Consider the following 13,406-nt stretch of genomic DNA (forward strand, 5'->3'; position numbering starts at 1 on the left):
TGGAATCAGTAACTAGCAGGATGTGTTCGTAAAATCACATATTGTTTGTAACTCTGTTTGGGAAACCTATTACAGCAGGAAAAGCAGTGTGTGTTCAGAGGTAGTTACTAATATACTTGTCATAATGTTGAACTTCTGAGTTTCTAAAATACAGTACATGTTTCCTTGAAATGATCTCTTATCAACTATGTGGTTTCTCCCCCTATAGTCACATCCTTTAAATGAGTCTGCAGCCAACGGATGTCAAGCACATGTTTTATTCGCGCTGAAGCTTTGTGAAGGCTGTTATGATGCCAGTCTCAGGTTGGCAGGCCGCATTATTTAATAGAGTTAAAATGGCCTGCCAACTCTGAAGATCGCTGTTTGTAATCGGATGGCTAGTATGTATGTGTATCGCTTCCCTCTCCTGGATGGAATGTTACACCAGCTAAAATATCTGTGATGCAGCTGTTTGAGATATTCGCAACAAAACAAAACGTGCCCAATTTAAAGTATCTGAGTAACTCCTTGAGGTCAGTGGGATTACTCATGTGCTTAAAATTAAGCACATGCTTTAGAACTTCATTGAATCAGGGCATTAGATTATATTTTATTTAGCTGCTCAGAGAAGTTTGGTAGGACTGCTGTCATGGGACAGAAATATAATGGGAAAGTGCAGTTTTTAAAACAAAATGTAGTTAAACTCCTCCTCTCCTGTTGAAGCATAGTTCATTGTCAATAAAAGTGTTAATAAGAGTTAAAATGAGACATCATTTTCATGAATTTTTGATTGAAATATGAAATTTCACAGAAAAGTTTAATCAAAATCCTGAACTTTGGGAGTAATCTTTTCCTAGTTTTTAAATGTTGTCCCTTTTCTTTTTCATGAAAGCCCCACATAAATAGAAGGGGAAATTGACTGAGTTGAGTTATTGAGTTTACAGGAAGACAGTGACACTCATTGCACTGTTAGAAGCACAGAAATTAGAGAAATCATTTTCCTCCCTAAAAAAAGAAAAGGAGGACTTGTGGTACCTTAGAGACTAACAAATTTATTTGAGCATAAGCTTTTGTGAGCTACAGCTCACTTCATCGGATGGGGGGGGGGGTGGGGGAAACCTTTTGTAGTGATAATCAAGGTGGGCCATTTCCATCAGTTGACAAGAACGTCTGAGGAACTGCGGGGGGTGGGTGGGTGGGGGGGATAAACATGGGGAAATAGTTTTACTTTGGTAATGACCCATCCACTCCCAGTCAACTGCTGGAAATAGCCCACCTTGATTCCCCCCACTCTCCTGCTAGTAATAGCTCACCTTATCTGATCACTCTCCTTACAGTGTGTATGGTAACACTCATTGTTTCATGTTCTCTGTGTGTATATAAATCTCCCCACTGTATTTTCCACTGAATGCATCCGATGAAGTGAGCTGTAGCTCACGAAAGCTTACGCTCAAATAAATTTGTCAGTTTCTAAGGTGCCACAAGTCCTCTTTTTCTTTTTGCGGATACAGACTAGCACGGCTGCTACTCTGAAACCTGTCATTTTTCTCCCTGTAACTTTCTCCAGTTATATTGATGTTTAGGTGTTGATTGAAAGAATAATAGGTAAAATATATACAGCCTTGAGTGTGGATTTTTTTACAGTGTCCCTTTGAAAGAAGGAAATATACTTTATTAAAGTTGTTTAAACAAAACAATCCCTTTCCTCCCTAGCCCAATTATCTGCTTAAATTTCCTATTTGGTACCAAGGAAGTAAAAATGTTGTTATACAATAGAATGCTTTGATGTATGTTTTGTGCATGGTTACATCTTGTCTTCAGATTAAATTATATGTCTCAGCATCCCCATGAGTGAATGGTATCAGGCACCTTTAAAAACAATATGAAACTTTTTGAATTTCTCATCAGGCACAGAAGATTCTTACTCAAAACCAGTTCACTTTACAGAACAGTTTGAGTGAAACTTGAGTGCGCTGTTCTGATTCCCAGGATAATGGTAGTAAAGTGCAATGTAATCAAACTCATTTTTTTTTTAAAGGGAATAGTGAATAATTGTCGCTTACTTGCCTCATATGTAAGAGAGAGAAAGTAAGTTAACTAAAGAGTTTTTATTGAGGACAGGAAGACATTAAAACAAGAGACAGAAAGGATAAGCTAAGAGTTGTAAGAAAGGGATAGGAGTGTGTGTGTGTGGAGAATGAGGTGCCAAGAGATGGCTGTGAGTGTACTCATGACAATTTTACACTTGTATGTACACAGTGTTAGCCGCACAAAAGTCTCTGTTACTCACACACTCAAGGGCACCCACCTTTACCCAGTTCCTAGGGCACAAGGCGTAACCCTCTTAATTTAGGCACCCTCACCCTTACCCAGTTCCTAGGGCTTCAGGTGAAAAGCACCTAACGTTACCCCTCCATGGGCTCCGGGCTCTACTCCTCTGTGGGCTCCAGGCTCTACTCCTCCATTGGCTCTGGGCAAACATCCTTTCCCTGTTGACTCAGAGCAGACACCCTTTCCCTGAGCTTAATCAGGGCTTAATCTTCTTTGTGGGTTTATGGGGTCTTTTACCAGTGAAAGAGCCGTACACAGTAATATACTACACAACCTCTATTTATTAGCAATCACCAAAACCAGAATTCACACGCTACACATACAGTGCTCACCACTCCCGATAAGACAGATGAACTTATCTTGATGGCCAATCAGGATCAGGTCCATCTGGGGGACTCCAGTTTCTGCACGGTGTCATTGGCAGAGTGTTGAGGTCTGGCAGCTTTGATCTTTGGGGCTGTGTCCTGGAGTTGGTTCCCAAATTAATTCCTTTTGGACCCCAGTTTATATAGTGAAATTTGAGCCCTGTTTAGCTGTACCTTAACCAATCATTATACTAAAATGTTTCTAACCAATCCTAACATAGTGTAACAAAAATTCTCTAACTAATCCTACCCCACCACGTTAATTAATTTATACCTATCAAAATTAATTATGTAACAGACAGAAACAAGTAAATAACCAGACAGAGACCATACAGCTAAACAATGGGAAGTGGGGACCGTAATGACAAAACAATAAAGAAATGAGGATTTCATAACCACAACTATTGATAAATGATTTCTTGATGGGTAGAATGCTATCAAACTAAGTTTTCTTTAGCCACCTTAAGATCTGTATCTTTATCTGGTGATAGTGGGTGCCATTAGGACGGGGTCTCCTTCTTAACAACCTTATATTACATTGTTTAAATGTAATTTAGATAGAATGTGAGGATATGACTTCCTGCTTTAGTTTATGATTGTTGTCTCTTCAAATATGGCTGCTATTGCTTAGCCAAAGAACAAGGTCTCAGACCTTACAACAGAGTGGACTGAGCCATCAGAAGGAGAATATTCCTGGCAGAAATTCCTGTGACTCATATAATCCATCCAGGTGGCCTGTATAATTGAGTGATTTCCTCCCTGCTTTTCCACTGGAGAGGTTCAGTTAGTTTTGCAGGAGAAAGAGGAATTGAGGTAAAATTGTCAAAAACCCCTAAGTAATTTAGGAGACTAAGTCCCATCTTCCAAAATGTCACTTTTGAACATGGGAATTAGGCTCCTAAATTACTTAATGGCTTTTGATAAGTTTATCCTCAGTGTCTAAGGCCCAGGTTTTTAGAGGTATTTAGAAGTTCTTTTGCTTGCTATTGCAAGGCCTAAATGACTTATATAGTTAAGTTCCATTTTCAGAAATGACTTAAGCACGTTGGAGACTCAGTCCCATTGACTTTCAATGTCCATCCTTCCTCTCTGCTTCTGGGTATTTGGTTCTCTAGAGTAATGGCCTCCAAAAAGACAAATGTCTCTAGCGGTGGAGATCTGTGGGTGGGTTTATGTATTGTGGGCTGCTGCTTTTAATTATAACCCTATCTATAAAAGAGCATCCATAAAGAAACACCACATTATAAAACAGATGTTGTTCAGCAGACCTGAGTCACTGTGGATGTAGAATATACTAATTAACTGGGTTATAAAGTATCATCAAGAAGCAAACAAAAACTGAGAGGCAGCAATGAAAGAAGATTTCCCTGCCCTTCCCCAACTATCTTGTAAAACTGCTCGATAAGCTGTAAATGTCAAAATGACAATGGGAAGTTACGTTTTTCTTTTTCTTTTAAGCCTTGGCACCTGGGAGGCAAAAAGCACTGGGCATGCTAAAACTTCTAGGGTATGTCTTCACTACAGAGTTAGCGTAAGCTTTTATGTGGGTGTTTCCCCAACCCTCTTTGCTCCCCCTCCCACACTCTGTTATCTGAGTTTGGCGTTATTTTCAATCTGGGCTCACTGGCACAGTCTGAGGTATGGGTTAGAACTTGGGTTCTGCTTTCACTTGGGCTGGTAACCTCACTTTGCAGTGAGGGCATTGGTTAAATCTTTCAAGTGCTGGTGGTCCTTCAATGCCCTCCCACGCTTCCCTGTGTGCCCAGAAAGACAGACAAGTTTTTCCACAGTGCATTGTCAAGAAATCATAGGGCAGCTCAGCTTATGGCAGCACAGAGAACTATGGGTTATGCCTCAAAAGTCCTAGTGAGACCCATGAAGGAGTGCAGCACTGGAGAGAACACAGTAATTTGGGGATGGCTTTGTGATGTGGCTTCTCGCACCCAGGCTAGGCTAACCTGGCTGATGAAACCTGGGTGCTGATCCCCTGGACTAACTCTGTCGTGAAGACCTATTCCTGGAGTCACTCTGAATGCGCTCTCATTTTGTTTTGTCATTGTGGTCTGGCTTCATACTGCTGACTGCTAGGAGGAGCCCACTGAGGCTACTGAGTTTTTGTCTGTTCTCCCTGACTCACAGTTACCGAGTTGTTCGCTAGTCAGATTTGCCACCTGAGAGTCACTGTCTTGAGAAACCAATGCAGAGAATTAATGGTAGCGCTTACAGGGATTGTCATTTATCATAAGTTTGTATAGTACCTAGCACAATGGGGCCCAGCCTTATTGTGGTCTTTAAACACTACTTCCATATACATGGAAAATAACGAACGCTGTATATAGTGTTTCATCAGTAGCTCTCAATGCACCTCACAAAGGTGGCTATGTATCGTTACTCCTGTTTCCCAGATGGAAAGCTAAGTCACCGGCATATGTAAGTGATTTATATGAGGTCACACCGGAGTCTGTGACAGAGCCAGGAACAGAACTTAGGTCTCTCAACTCCCAGACTTGTGCTTTGTTGCCCATATATGTATCAGCTATAAATTATTTAGGTCGGGGCCATGCATTCTATGTTCTCTACATTGTCATACACAGTGATGATGCTCCTAAAATATGGAACAGGCTTTCAGCGCCACAGTGTGACAGGGATGGGCAAATTGGAGGGCTAGATGGATGAAATAAGAACAGACCTGAACCAGATTTTGAGGTTCAGCAAAATTCAGTTAAGCCTGTCGCTTTTTTCCTCCTATTTTCATGTCTCTAGACTTCCTGATTCCATTCAGACACTATGGCATTGGGAGTGCTGACATACCATGAAAGAGGTTTCTCTTGAAATGCTCAGGGTCTGATAGAAAACAGGAAGTCCCTGAGACTGCATGAGATTCTAACTTCTGGGAGCATAACTGATTTGGTGAACTTTTGTGTTCACTCTTCACTGTTACTCTACTAGGGTCTCTTTACACTCTGAATTTTGATACATGCTGGACATATACACTCTGTATGCATAACTATACGCATACAGTATACGCACAATATACATATATATTCAGCAACATTATTTAGGTATAATTGTATCATTTTTATTGTTGAAAGGGAGTTACAAGCACAAACTGAAATAAAATATCTTGCAAAATAGCTTTTCTCTTCTTGGTAAGCTGTCACTGACTAATTAAATGCCTCATAGCAGGTACCAAGCTTGGAGAGGAGGAGTGTTATACACTGAAACTAAAATTAAAAAAAAAAAGCGTGTGAGGGAAAACGTGTTGTGTAGGAGTGGCTGAGGGAACATCAGGCTACGTGTAATGCATTGTCTGAACTTTCAGTAAAGCTACAAGACATTAAAGGGTGCATTTCTCTTACATTTTGAATAGGGGATTTTCCTTTTTGTTGCTCCTTGGCAAATGAAAGCTATTTTGACAATTTATTTCTGTTTTTGGAGTTTTATTTCCTGTTTAACCACATGCCATTTCATTTCCAGGTGGAACACCAGTATTCACACAAATTAACTGTGACAGTATTGAAAGCCACAAATGTTACAAAAGGGGCTTTCGGTGATATGCGTGAGTATTACTGTTATTGATTCACCAATCTTCATTTCTCACCTATTCAGTTGTTTCTTCTCACAATGTGGGAGCATTCTAAGCTTGTCATGTATTAGCAGTACATGACATTGGTACTTTCTCTCTAGTTTTGCTAATGCCAAGGAATTGCTGTTTAAACATATTTACTTTGTCATTGTTCACTCATATTAGTTCACATGGCACTTTTGCCTCTTCTCCCACATTTGACCCCAAAAAAGATGAATGAGTGAGTTGTATGCTGCTAGCAGCACCTAGAATAAGTCAGTGGCTGAGCTGGAAGTGAGTTCTCAGTGTAAGGAAACCGGGGGTTGTCATGTCTTCAAAAGGTTGCGGTTTGGTGAAAGACTAAAAAAAAAAAAAAAAAAAGAGAGGGAGAGAAACCCAAAGCCCTGCTGATTCAGCACAGAGCCATAAAGCAACTTGCACTATGAAGAATTATATATGGCAACAGCGTTACTGCTACTTACTCTGTGCCTGTGTTTCTACAGACACAGTTGCAGAACAGGAAGCCACTAGGAAGGATGACCCATGAAAAACATCAGCAGTTTTAAGAAAGTATCTGCTTATTCCAAAAAAGGGTGTCAGCTTCTCATTTTTTTGCTTCTTTGGATATGACTGTGCTATTACCAGGTCATGTCTCCCTTACTTGCTGTCCCCTGAAGTTCATCACAGAGGTCACTGCTTGGGCTGATACTGCAGCCTTCAGTCCACCTGAATGACTGTGGCCCCTGGGTTGCTCCCCTGCAGGGTTTTTTTGTTAAAGCAGTTGTCCCTTCCCCCGCACACTCCAGTAAACCCCCCTCATGTTACATTGGAGCTAGTGCAGGGCTTCTCTGCAGCCTATCTCCTTGTGCAGTGGAACCTTGGCAGTTCCTTTGCATTTGGAGTCCTCCTGACAGTGTTTTATGCATGTTGTTACAAGTGACACTTAAGATCACAATAACTGAAAGGAATTAGAGAATAAATATCTGCCACCACTTCTTATTTACTTTTACTTTTTTCTCCAAACCCTTCCCCCACAAGGCAGCATTTTGTTTCACTGTTTTCCCTGTATATTATGCAGTCAGTCTCTCCAGTATGTGTGGGTCTTTCACACTGTAACAAGGGACATTTGCAAAACATAGGAAAAAGTGATTGATAAACCACTCAGGTTTACCACAACTTATTAATATTTTTTATTTGTTTTTTATTTGTTCTGTGGTAGCTCCTAGCAGCACCACATGAGGATTTGGGCCCCTGATGCTCGGCCCCGAACACATCTTACTTTTTGAAAATGACTACATTTCAGCTTGATTGGGCCCCTTAAATTGGCTGACCTTGTCTGGCCTTGCGTTCCACTCAACAGTATTTCTCTGTTTGGATGTTTGTCTCTAATGCAAAACTTTTGAATGCTCCATCTGATCAATCCCCAATTTTCAGGGAATGTGCTAAGCATCAGTGAGCAGAATTAGATTGATGTTGGTGAAAAAAGGGGGAAACACCTGGGACACCTGACATCTGGTTAGCAGACCACGCATCTTCAGCCACCTCTGGAATTGTCTGTAGATGAAAGGACAGGATGATAGAAGCCTTTAAGAGATTCCAGTATAAGACCACCTTCCATCTCCCCTGTGGCAATTCTGCCAATACTGTTTAAAACTGCTGACATCCTGAAATAGAAAAAAAAGAGCAAAGAAATAAGAGAACAAGAATGGTAGTGTGGGGATGGGGAATGATGGGGGTGCACCCTGAGTCCCTGGTATGGAGGGGAGAATGGGGGACCCAGACAAAGGGAGGAATAGAAGGGTTCACAAAGTCCTGGACTTCGAGAGGTGAATGGGTGACCCCTGGCATGGGAAGGAAGAGGGAATGGGAGGGCATATAGATTCCCTGGTATGGGTGGAATGGGGGGCACACAAAGACAGAAATAAAGGTAAAGGTGGTGGAGTAGCATTGTATATCAATGATGAGGTAGAATGTAAAGAAATAAGAAGCGATGGAATGGATAAGACAGAGTCCGTCTGGGCAAAAATCACATTGGGGAAGAAAACTACTAGAGCCTCCCCTGTGATAGTGCTTGGGGTGTGCTATAGACCCCTGGGATCTAATTTGGATATGGATAGAGCCTTCTTTAATGTTTTTAATGAAGTAAATACTAATGGAAACTGTGTGATCATGGGAGACTTTAACTTCCCAGATATAGACTGAAGGATGAGTGCTAGTAATAATAATAGGGCTCAGATTTTCCTAGATGCGATAGCTGATGGATTCCTTCATCAAGTAGTTGCTGAACCGACTAGGGGGGATGCCATTTTAGATTTGGTTTTGGTGAGTAGTGAGGACCTCATAGAAGAAGTGGTTGTAGGGGACAATCTTGGTTCTTGTGATCATGAGCTAATTCAGTTCAAACTGAATGGAAGGAAAAACAAAAATAAATCTGTGACTAGGGTTTTTGATTTCAAAAGGGGTGACTTTCAAAAATTAAGGAAATTAGTTAGGGAAGTGGATTGGACTGAAGAACTTATGGATCTAAAGGCAGAGGAGGCCTGGGATTACTTTAAGTCAAAGCTGCAGAAGCTATCGGAAGCCTGCATCCCAAGAAAGGGGAAAAAATTCATAGACAGGAGTTGTAGACCAAGCTGGATGAGCAAGCATCTCAGAGGGAAAGGAGTACTTGTGGCACCTTAGAGACTAACCAGTTTATTTGAGTATAAGCTTTCATGAGCTACAGCTCACTTCATCGGAAGCTTATGCTCAAATAAATTGGTTAGTCTCTAAGGTGCCACAAGTACTCCTTTTCTTTTTGCGAATACAGACTAACATGGCTGTTACTCTGAAACATCTCAGAGGGGTGATTAAGAAAAAGCAAAAAGCATACAGGTAGTGGAAGATTGGAGGGATCAACAAAGAAAGCTACCTTATTGAGGTCAGAACACAGAGATAAAGTGAGACAGGCTAAAAGTCAAGTAGAGTTGGACCTTGCAAAGGGAATTAAAACCAATAGTAAAAGGTTCTATAGCCATATAAATAAGAAGAAAACAAAGAAAGAAGAAATGGGACCACTAAACACGGAGGATGGAGTGGAGTTAAGGATAATCTAGGCATGGCCCAATATCTAAACAAGTACTTTGCCTCAGTCTTTAATAAGGCTAATGAGGATCTTGGGGATAATGGTAGCATGACAAATGGGAATGAGGATATGGAGGTAGATATTACCATATCTGAGATAGAAGCGAAACTTGAACAGTTTAATGGGACTACATCGGGGTGCCCAGATAATCTCCATCCAAGAATATTAAAGGAATTGGCACATGAAATTGCAAGCCCATTAGCAAGAATTTTGAATGAATCTGTAAACTCAGGGGTTGTACCGTATGATTGGAGAATTGCTAACATAGTTCCTATTTTTAAGAAAGGAAAAAAAAGTGATCCGGGTAACTACAGGCCTGTTAGTTTGACATCTGTAGTATGCAAGGTCTTGGAAAAAAATTTGAAGGAAAAAGTAGTTAAGAACATTGAGGTCAATGGTAAATGGGAAAAAAATACAACATAGTTTTACAAAGGTAGATCGTGCCAAACCAACCTGATCTCCTTCTTTGAGAAAGTAACAGATTTTTTAGACAAAGGAAACTCAGTGGATCTAATTTACCTCGATTTCAGTAAGGCGTTTGATACTGTGCCACGTGGGGAATTATTAGTTAAATTGGAAAAGATGGGGATCATTATGAAAATTGAAAGGTGGATAAGGAATTGGTTAACAGGGAGACTACAGCGGGTCATACTGAAAGGTGAACTGTCAGGCTGGAGGAAGGTTACCAGTGGAGTTCCTCAGGGATTGGTTTTGGGACCAATCTTATTTAATCTTTTTATTACTGACCTCGGCACAAAAAGTGGGAGTGTGCTAATAAAGTTTGCGGATGATGCAAAGCTGGGAGGTATTGCCAATTTAGAGAGAGACCGGGATATCATACAGGAAGATCTGGATGACCTTATAAACTGGAGTAATAGTAATAGGATGAAATTTAATAGTGAGAAGTATAAGTTTATGCATTTAGGGATTAATAACAAGAATTTTAGTTGTAAGCTGGGGATGCATCAATTAGAAGTAACGGAGGAGGAGAAGGACCTTGGAGTATTGGTTGATCACAGAATGACTATGAGCCGCCAATGTGATATGGCCATGAAAAAAGCTAATGCGGTCTTGGGATGCATTAGACGAGGTATTTCCAGTAGAGATAAGGAGGTGTTAGTACCGTTATACAAGGCACTGGTGAGACCTCACCTGGAATACTGTGTGCAGTTCTGGTCTCCCATGTTTAAGAAGGTTGAATTCCAACTGGAACAGGTACAGAGAAGGGCTACTAGGATGATCCGAGGAATGGAAAACCTTATGAAAGGAGGCTCAAGGAGGTTGGCTTGTTTAGCCTAACTAAAAGAAGGTTGAGGGGAGATATGATTGCTCTCTATAAATATATCAGAGGGATAAATACCGGAGAGGGAGAGGAATTATTTAAGCTCAGTATCAATGTGGACACAAGAAAAAAGGGATATAAACTGGCCATTGGGAAGTTCAGACTTGAAATTAGACGACGGTTTCTAACCATCAGAGGAGTGAAGTTCTGGAATAGCCTTCCAAGGGAAGCAATGGGGGCAAAAGACCTATCTGACTTTAAGATTAAACTCAATAAGTTTATGGAGGAGATGGTATGATGGGATAATATGATTTTGGCAATTAATTGATCTTTAAATATTCATGGTAAATAGGCCCAATGGCCTGTGATGGGATGTTAGATGGGGTGGGATCTGAGTTACTACAGAGAATTCTTTCCTGGGTATCTGGCTGGTGAATCTTGCCCATATGCTCAGGGTTCAGCTGATCACCATATTTGGGGTCGGGAAGGAATGTTCCTCCAGGGCAGATTGGAAGAGGCCCTTGGGGTTTTTCGCCTTCCTCTGTAGCATTGGGCATGACTTACTGGAGGATTCTCTGCTCCTTGAAGTCTTTAAACCACAATTTGAGGACTTCAGTAGTTCAGACATAGGTGAGAGGTTTATTGCACGAGTGGGTGGGTGAGATTCTGTGGCCTGCATTGTGCCGGAGGTACCACTAAATGATCATAATGGTCCCTTCTGACCTTAATATCTATGAATCTATGAAAGTCTCTGGCAGGTGGGAGAGTGGGGGATCTTGGTATGAGGGGAAGAGGAGATAAGGGGGGATGGGAGGGGAATGTGGGAAATGGGGGTGCACACAGTCCCTGGAATGGGGGGAGAATGTGGGACCCTGTGGTGGGATGGGAGAGGGGCAATAGGGGGTGTGACAGGATCCCCCCTGGGTGCAGCCTGGGACTGTGGGACAACTGTGCCCCCTAAACTCTCTCCAGCCTGGGCTGTCTCTCACAATGCTTTGCAAACGACCAGCAGCAAACCCCTTCAGGCGCTGTTATCACTCAGCACAACAGCACAACCCCACACCCAGCTAGATAGCATGAATGCTCCCACAGAGAAAGGCACCAGAGTCAAATCCCCCCAGCTCCCACCACGGTACCTCAGGAATATACCGTCTTGCGCTGCCCAAGACGAGCAATGCAGATTGATTAATCGGTTCATTAAGTGGACATACACCAGCATTTGTCAAACCTGAGCAGATTGCCACACACGTCATACAAACTCACTGGTAAAGATAAACAGTAAAACAAATTTATTTACTATAAAAGGTAGATTTTTAAGTCAGTGATGGGCAACCTGTGGCCTGCGGGCCGCATACGTCCCATCAGAGTAATCCACTGGCGAGCTGCGAGACAGTTTGTTTACATTGACTGTCCACAGGCAGAGCTGCCTGCAGCTCCCAGTGGCTGCGGTTCGCTGTTCCCGGCCAATGGGAGCTGCGGGAAGCGGCGGACAGCATGTCCCCGTGGTCCGCACCGCTTCCCACAGCTCCCATTAGCCAGGAATGGTGAACCATGGCCACTGGGAGCTGTGGGTGGCCATGCCTGCAGATGGTCAATGTAAACAAACTGTCTCGCAGCCTGCCAGTGGATTACCCTGACGGGCCGCAGGGTGCCCACCACTGTTTTAAGTGATATTAAGCGATAGGCAAAAGGTCAGAGTTAGTTACCAAAAGAAATAAAATATAAGCAAGTAATCTAAACTCTCAACACTATTAGACTGGGCAACAACTAGATTAAGCAGTTTTTCTCACCCCACTAGATATTGCAGTGCTTAGTATACAGATTTCACCTCTGCTGGAGTCTTGTCTTCTTCTCGGTGTCTTAGTTGCTTGCAACGTAGGTGGGGGCATGAGAAAGGGTCAAGCATATGGCCACTGTCTGTTTTATACCTTCAGTCCATGTGCTTGGAAAACACAAGTCCAGGCATGTCTGGGGCAATGCTGAGTCTCCCAGCAAGGTTGAACAATTCCCCTGGTGTGGCCTCATGCAGGTGAGTCATTGCATGGTAGCTACCTTGCTAGACAATGGTTGTTGATGGGTTGATTGATATCCCGCCCGGGTGTTGGCTACTTTCCTTGCTGTTGCCTCTGGGGAGCTAATATCTGGCTGATTCCCCAACTTACAGTATGTTTTAGTGACCACCATACAACACTATTCTCATAATTTCATATGCATTAATGATATACATATGTGGATAGAGAAATTATTTTCAGCATATCATAGCCTTTCCCTGATACCTTACAGGGCATGCTTTATATGTAAGATCAGGATTATATAAAAATGAGAAATATGGGGTTCCAGGACACTCCCCCAAGCTACAGAATGTCACAGGGGGCATTAAAGGGGGTTGCACGCAGGGGGTGGGGGAAATGGAGGGATGCAAAGAGCTTCTGGTGTCTGCTGTGAGTTCAGCCTACAGAAACAATTAAGTGTGCAGTATACTTTCCTATTCTTCCTCCACAGTAATGTGCCCTGGGGTATAGGAAAGTTCATACACACTGACATGTTTTTTAAAAGGATGATTAGGAAGGCTTTGAGCAAATGTTCAGATGTGGCTCTTCCACACTGTTGTTTGAGAAACTCTTTGAAATAAGACAGAAGTGTGTGTGTATGAGTGAGAGAGAGGCAGAGAGAGGGGAGGGGGAAAGGATTGAGAATTATTTCTAGACTTTGCTACTTTACAGCATCCACAAGAATCAGTGTGTACTGCCACCTACCATG

General features: G+C 42.1%; 1 protein-coding gene across 2 annotated transcripts in view; it reads left to right on the top strand.

The window, feature by feature from the left end:
* The window catches only part of PLA2G4A (phospholipase A2 group IVA), a 137,834-nt gene that overhangs the window by 29,743 nt on the left and 94,685 nt on the right, over nucleotides 1-13,406 (top strand). For both annotated transcript variants that reach the window (XM_073356705.1, XM_073356706.1), the window contains exon 3: nucleotides 6,153-6,234. In XM_073356705.1, coding sequence (XP_073212806.1) covers nucleotides 6,153-6,234 — 82 coding nt within the window. The remainder of the gene's footprint in view (nucleotides 1-6,152; nucleotides 6,235-13,406) is intronic.

This window comes from Lepidochelys kempii, chromosome 8, assembly GCF_965140265.1.
Source record: "Lepidochelys kempii isolate rLepKem1 chromosome 8, rLepKem1.hap2, whole genome shotgun sequence".
Taxonomy (NCBI): domain Eukaryota; kingdom Metazoa; phylum Chordata; order Testudines; family Cheloniidae; genus Lepidochelys; species Lepidochelys kempii.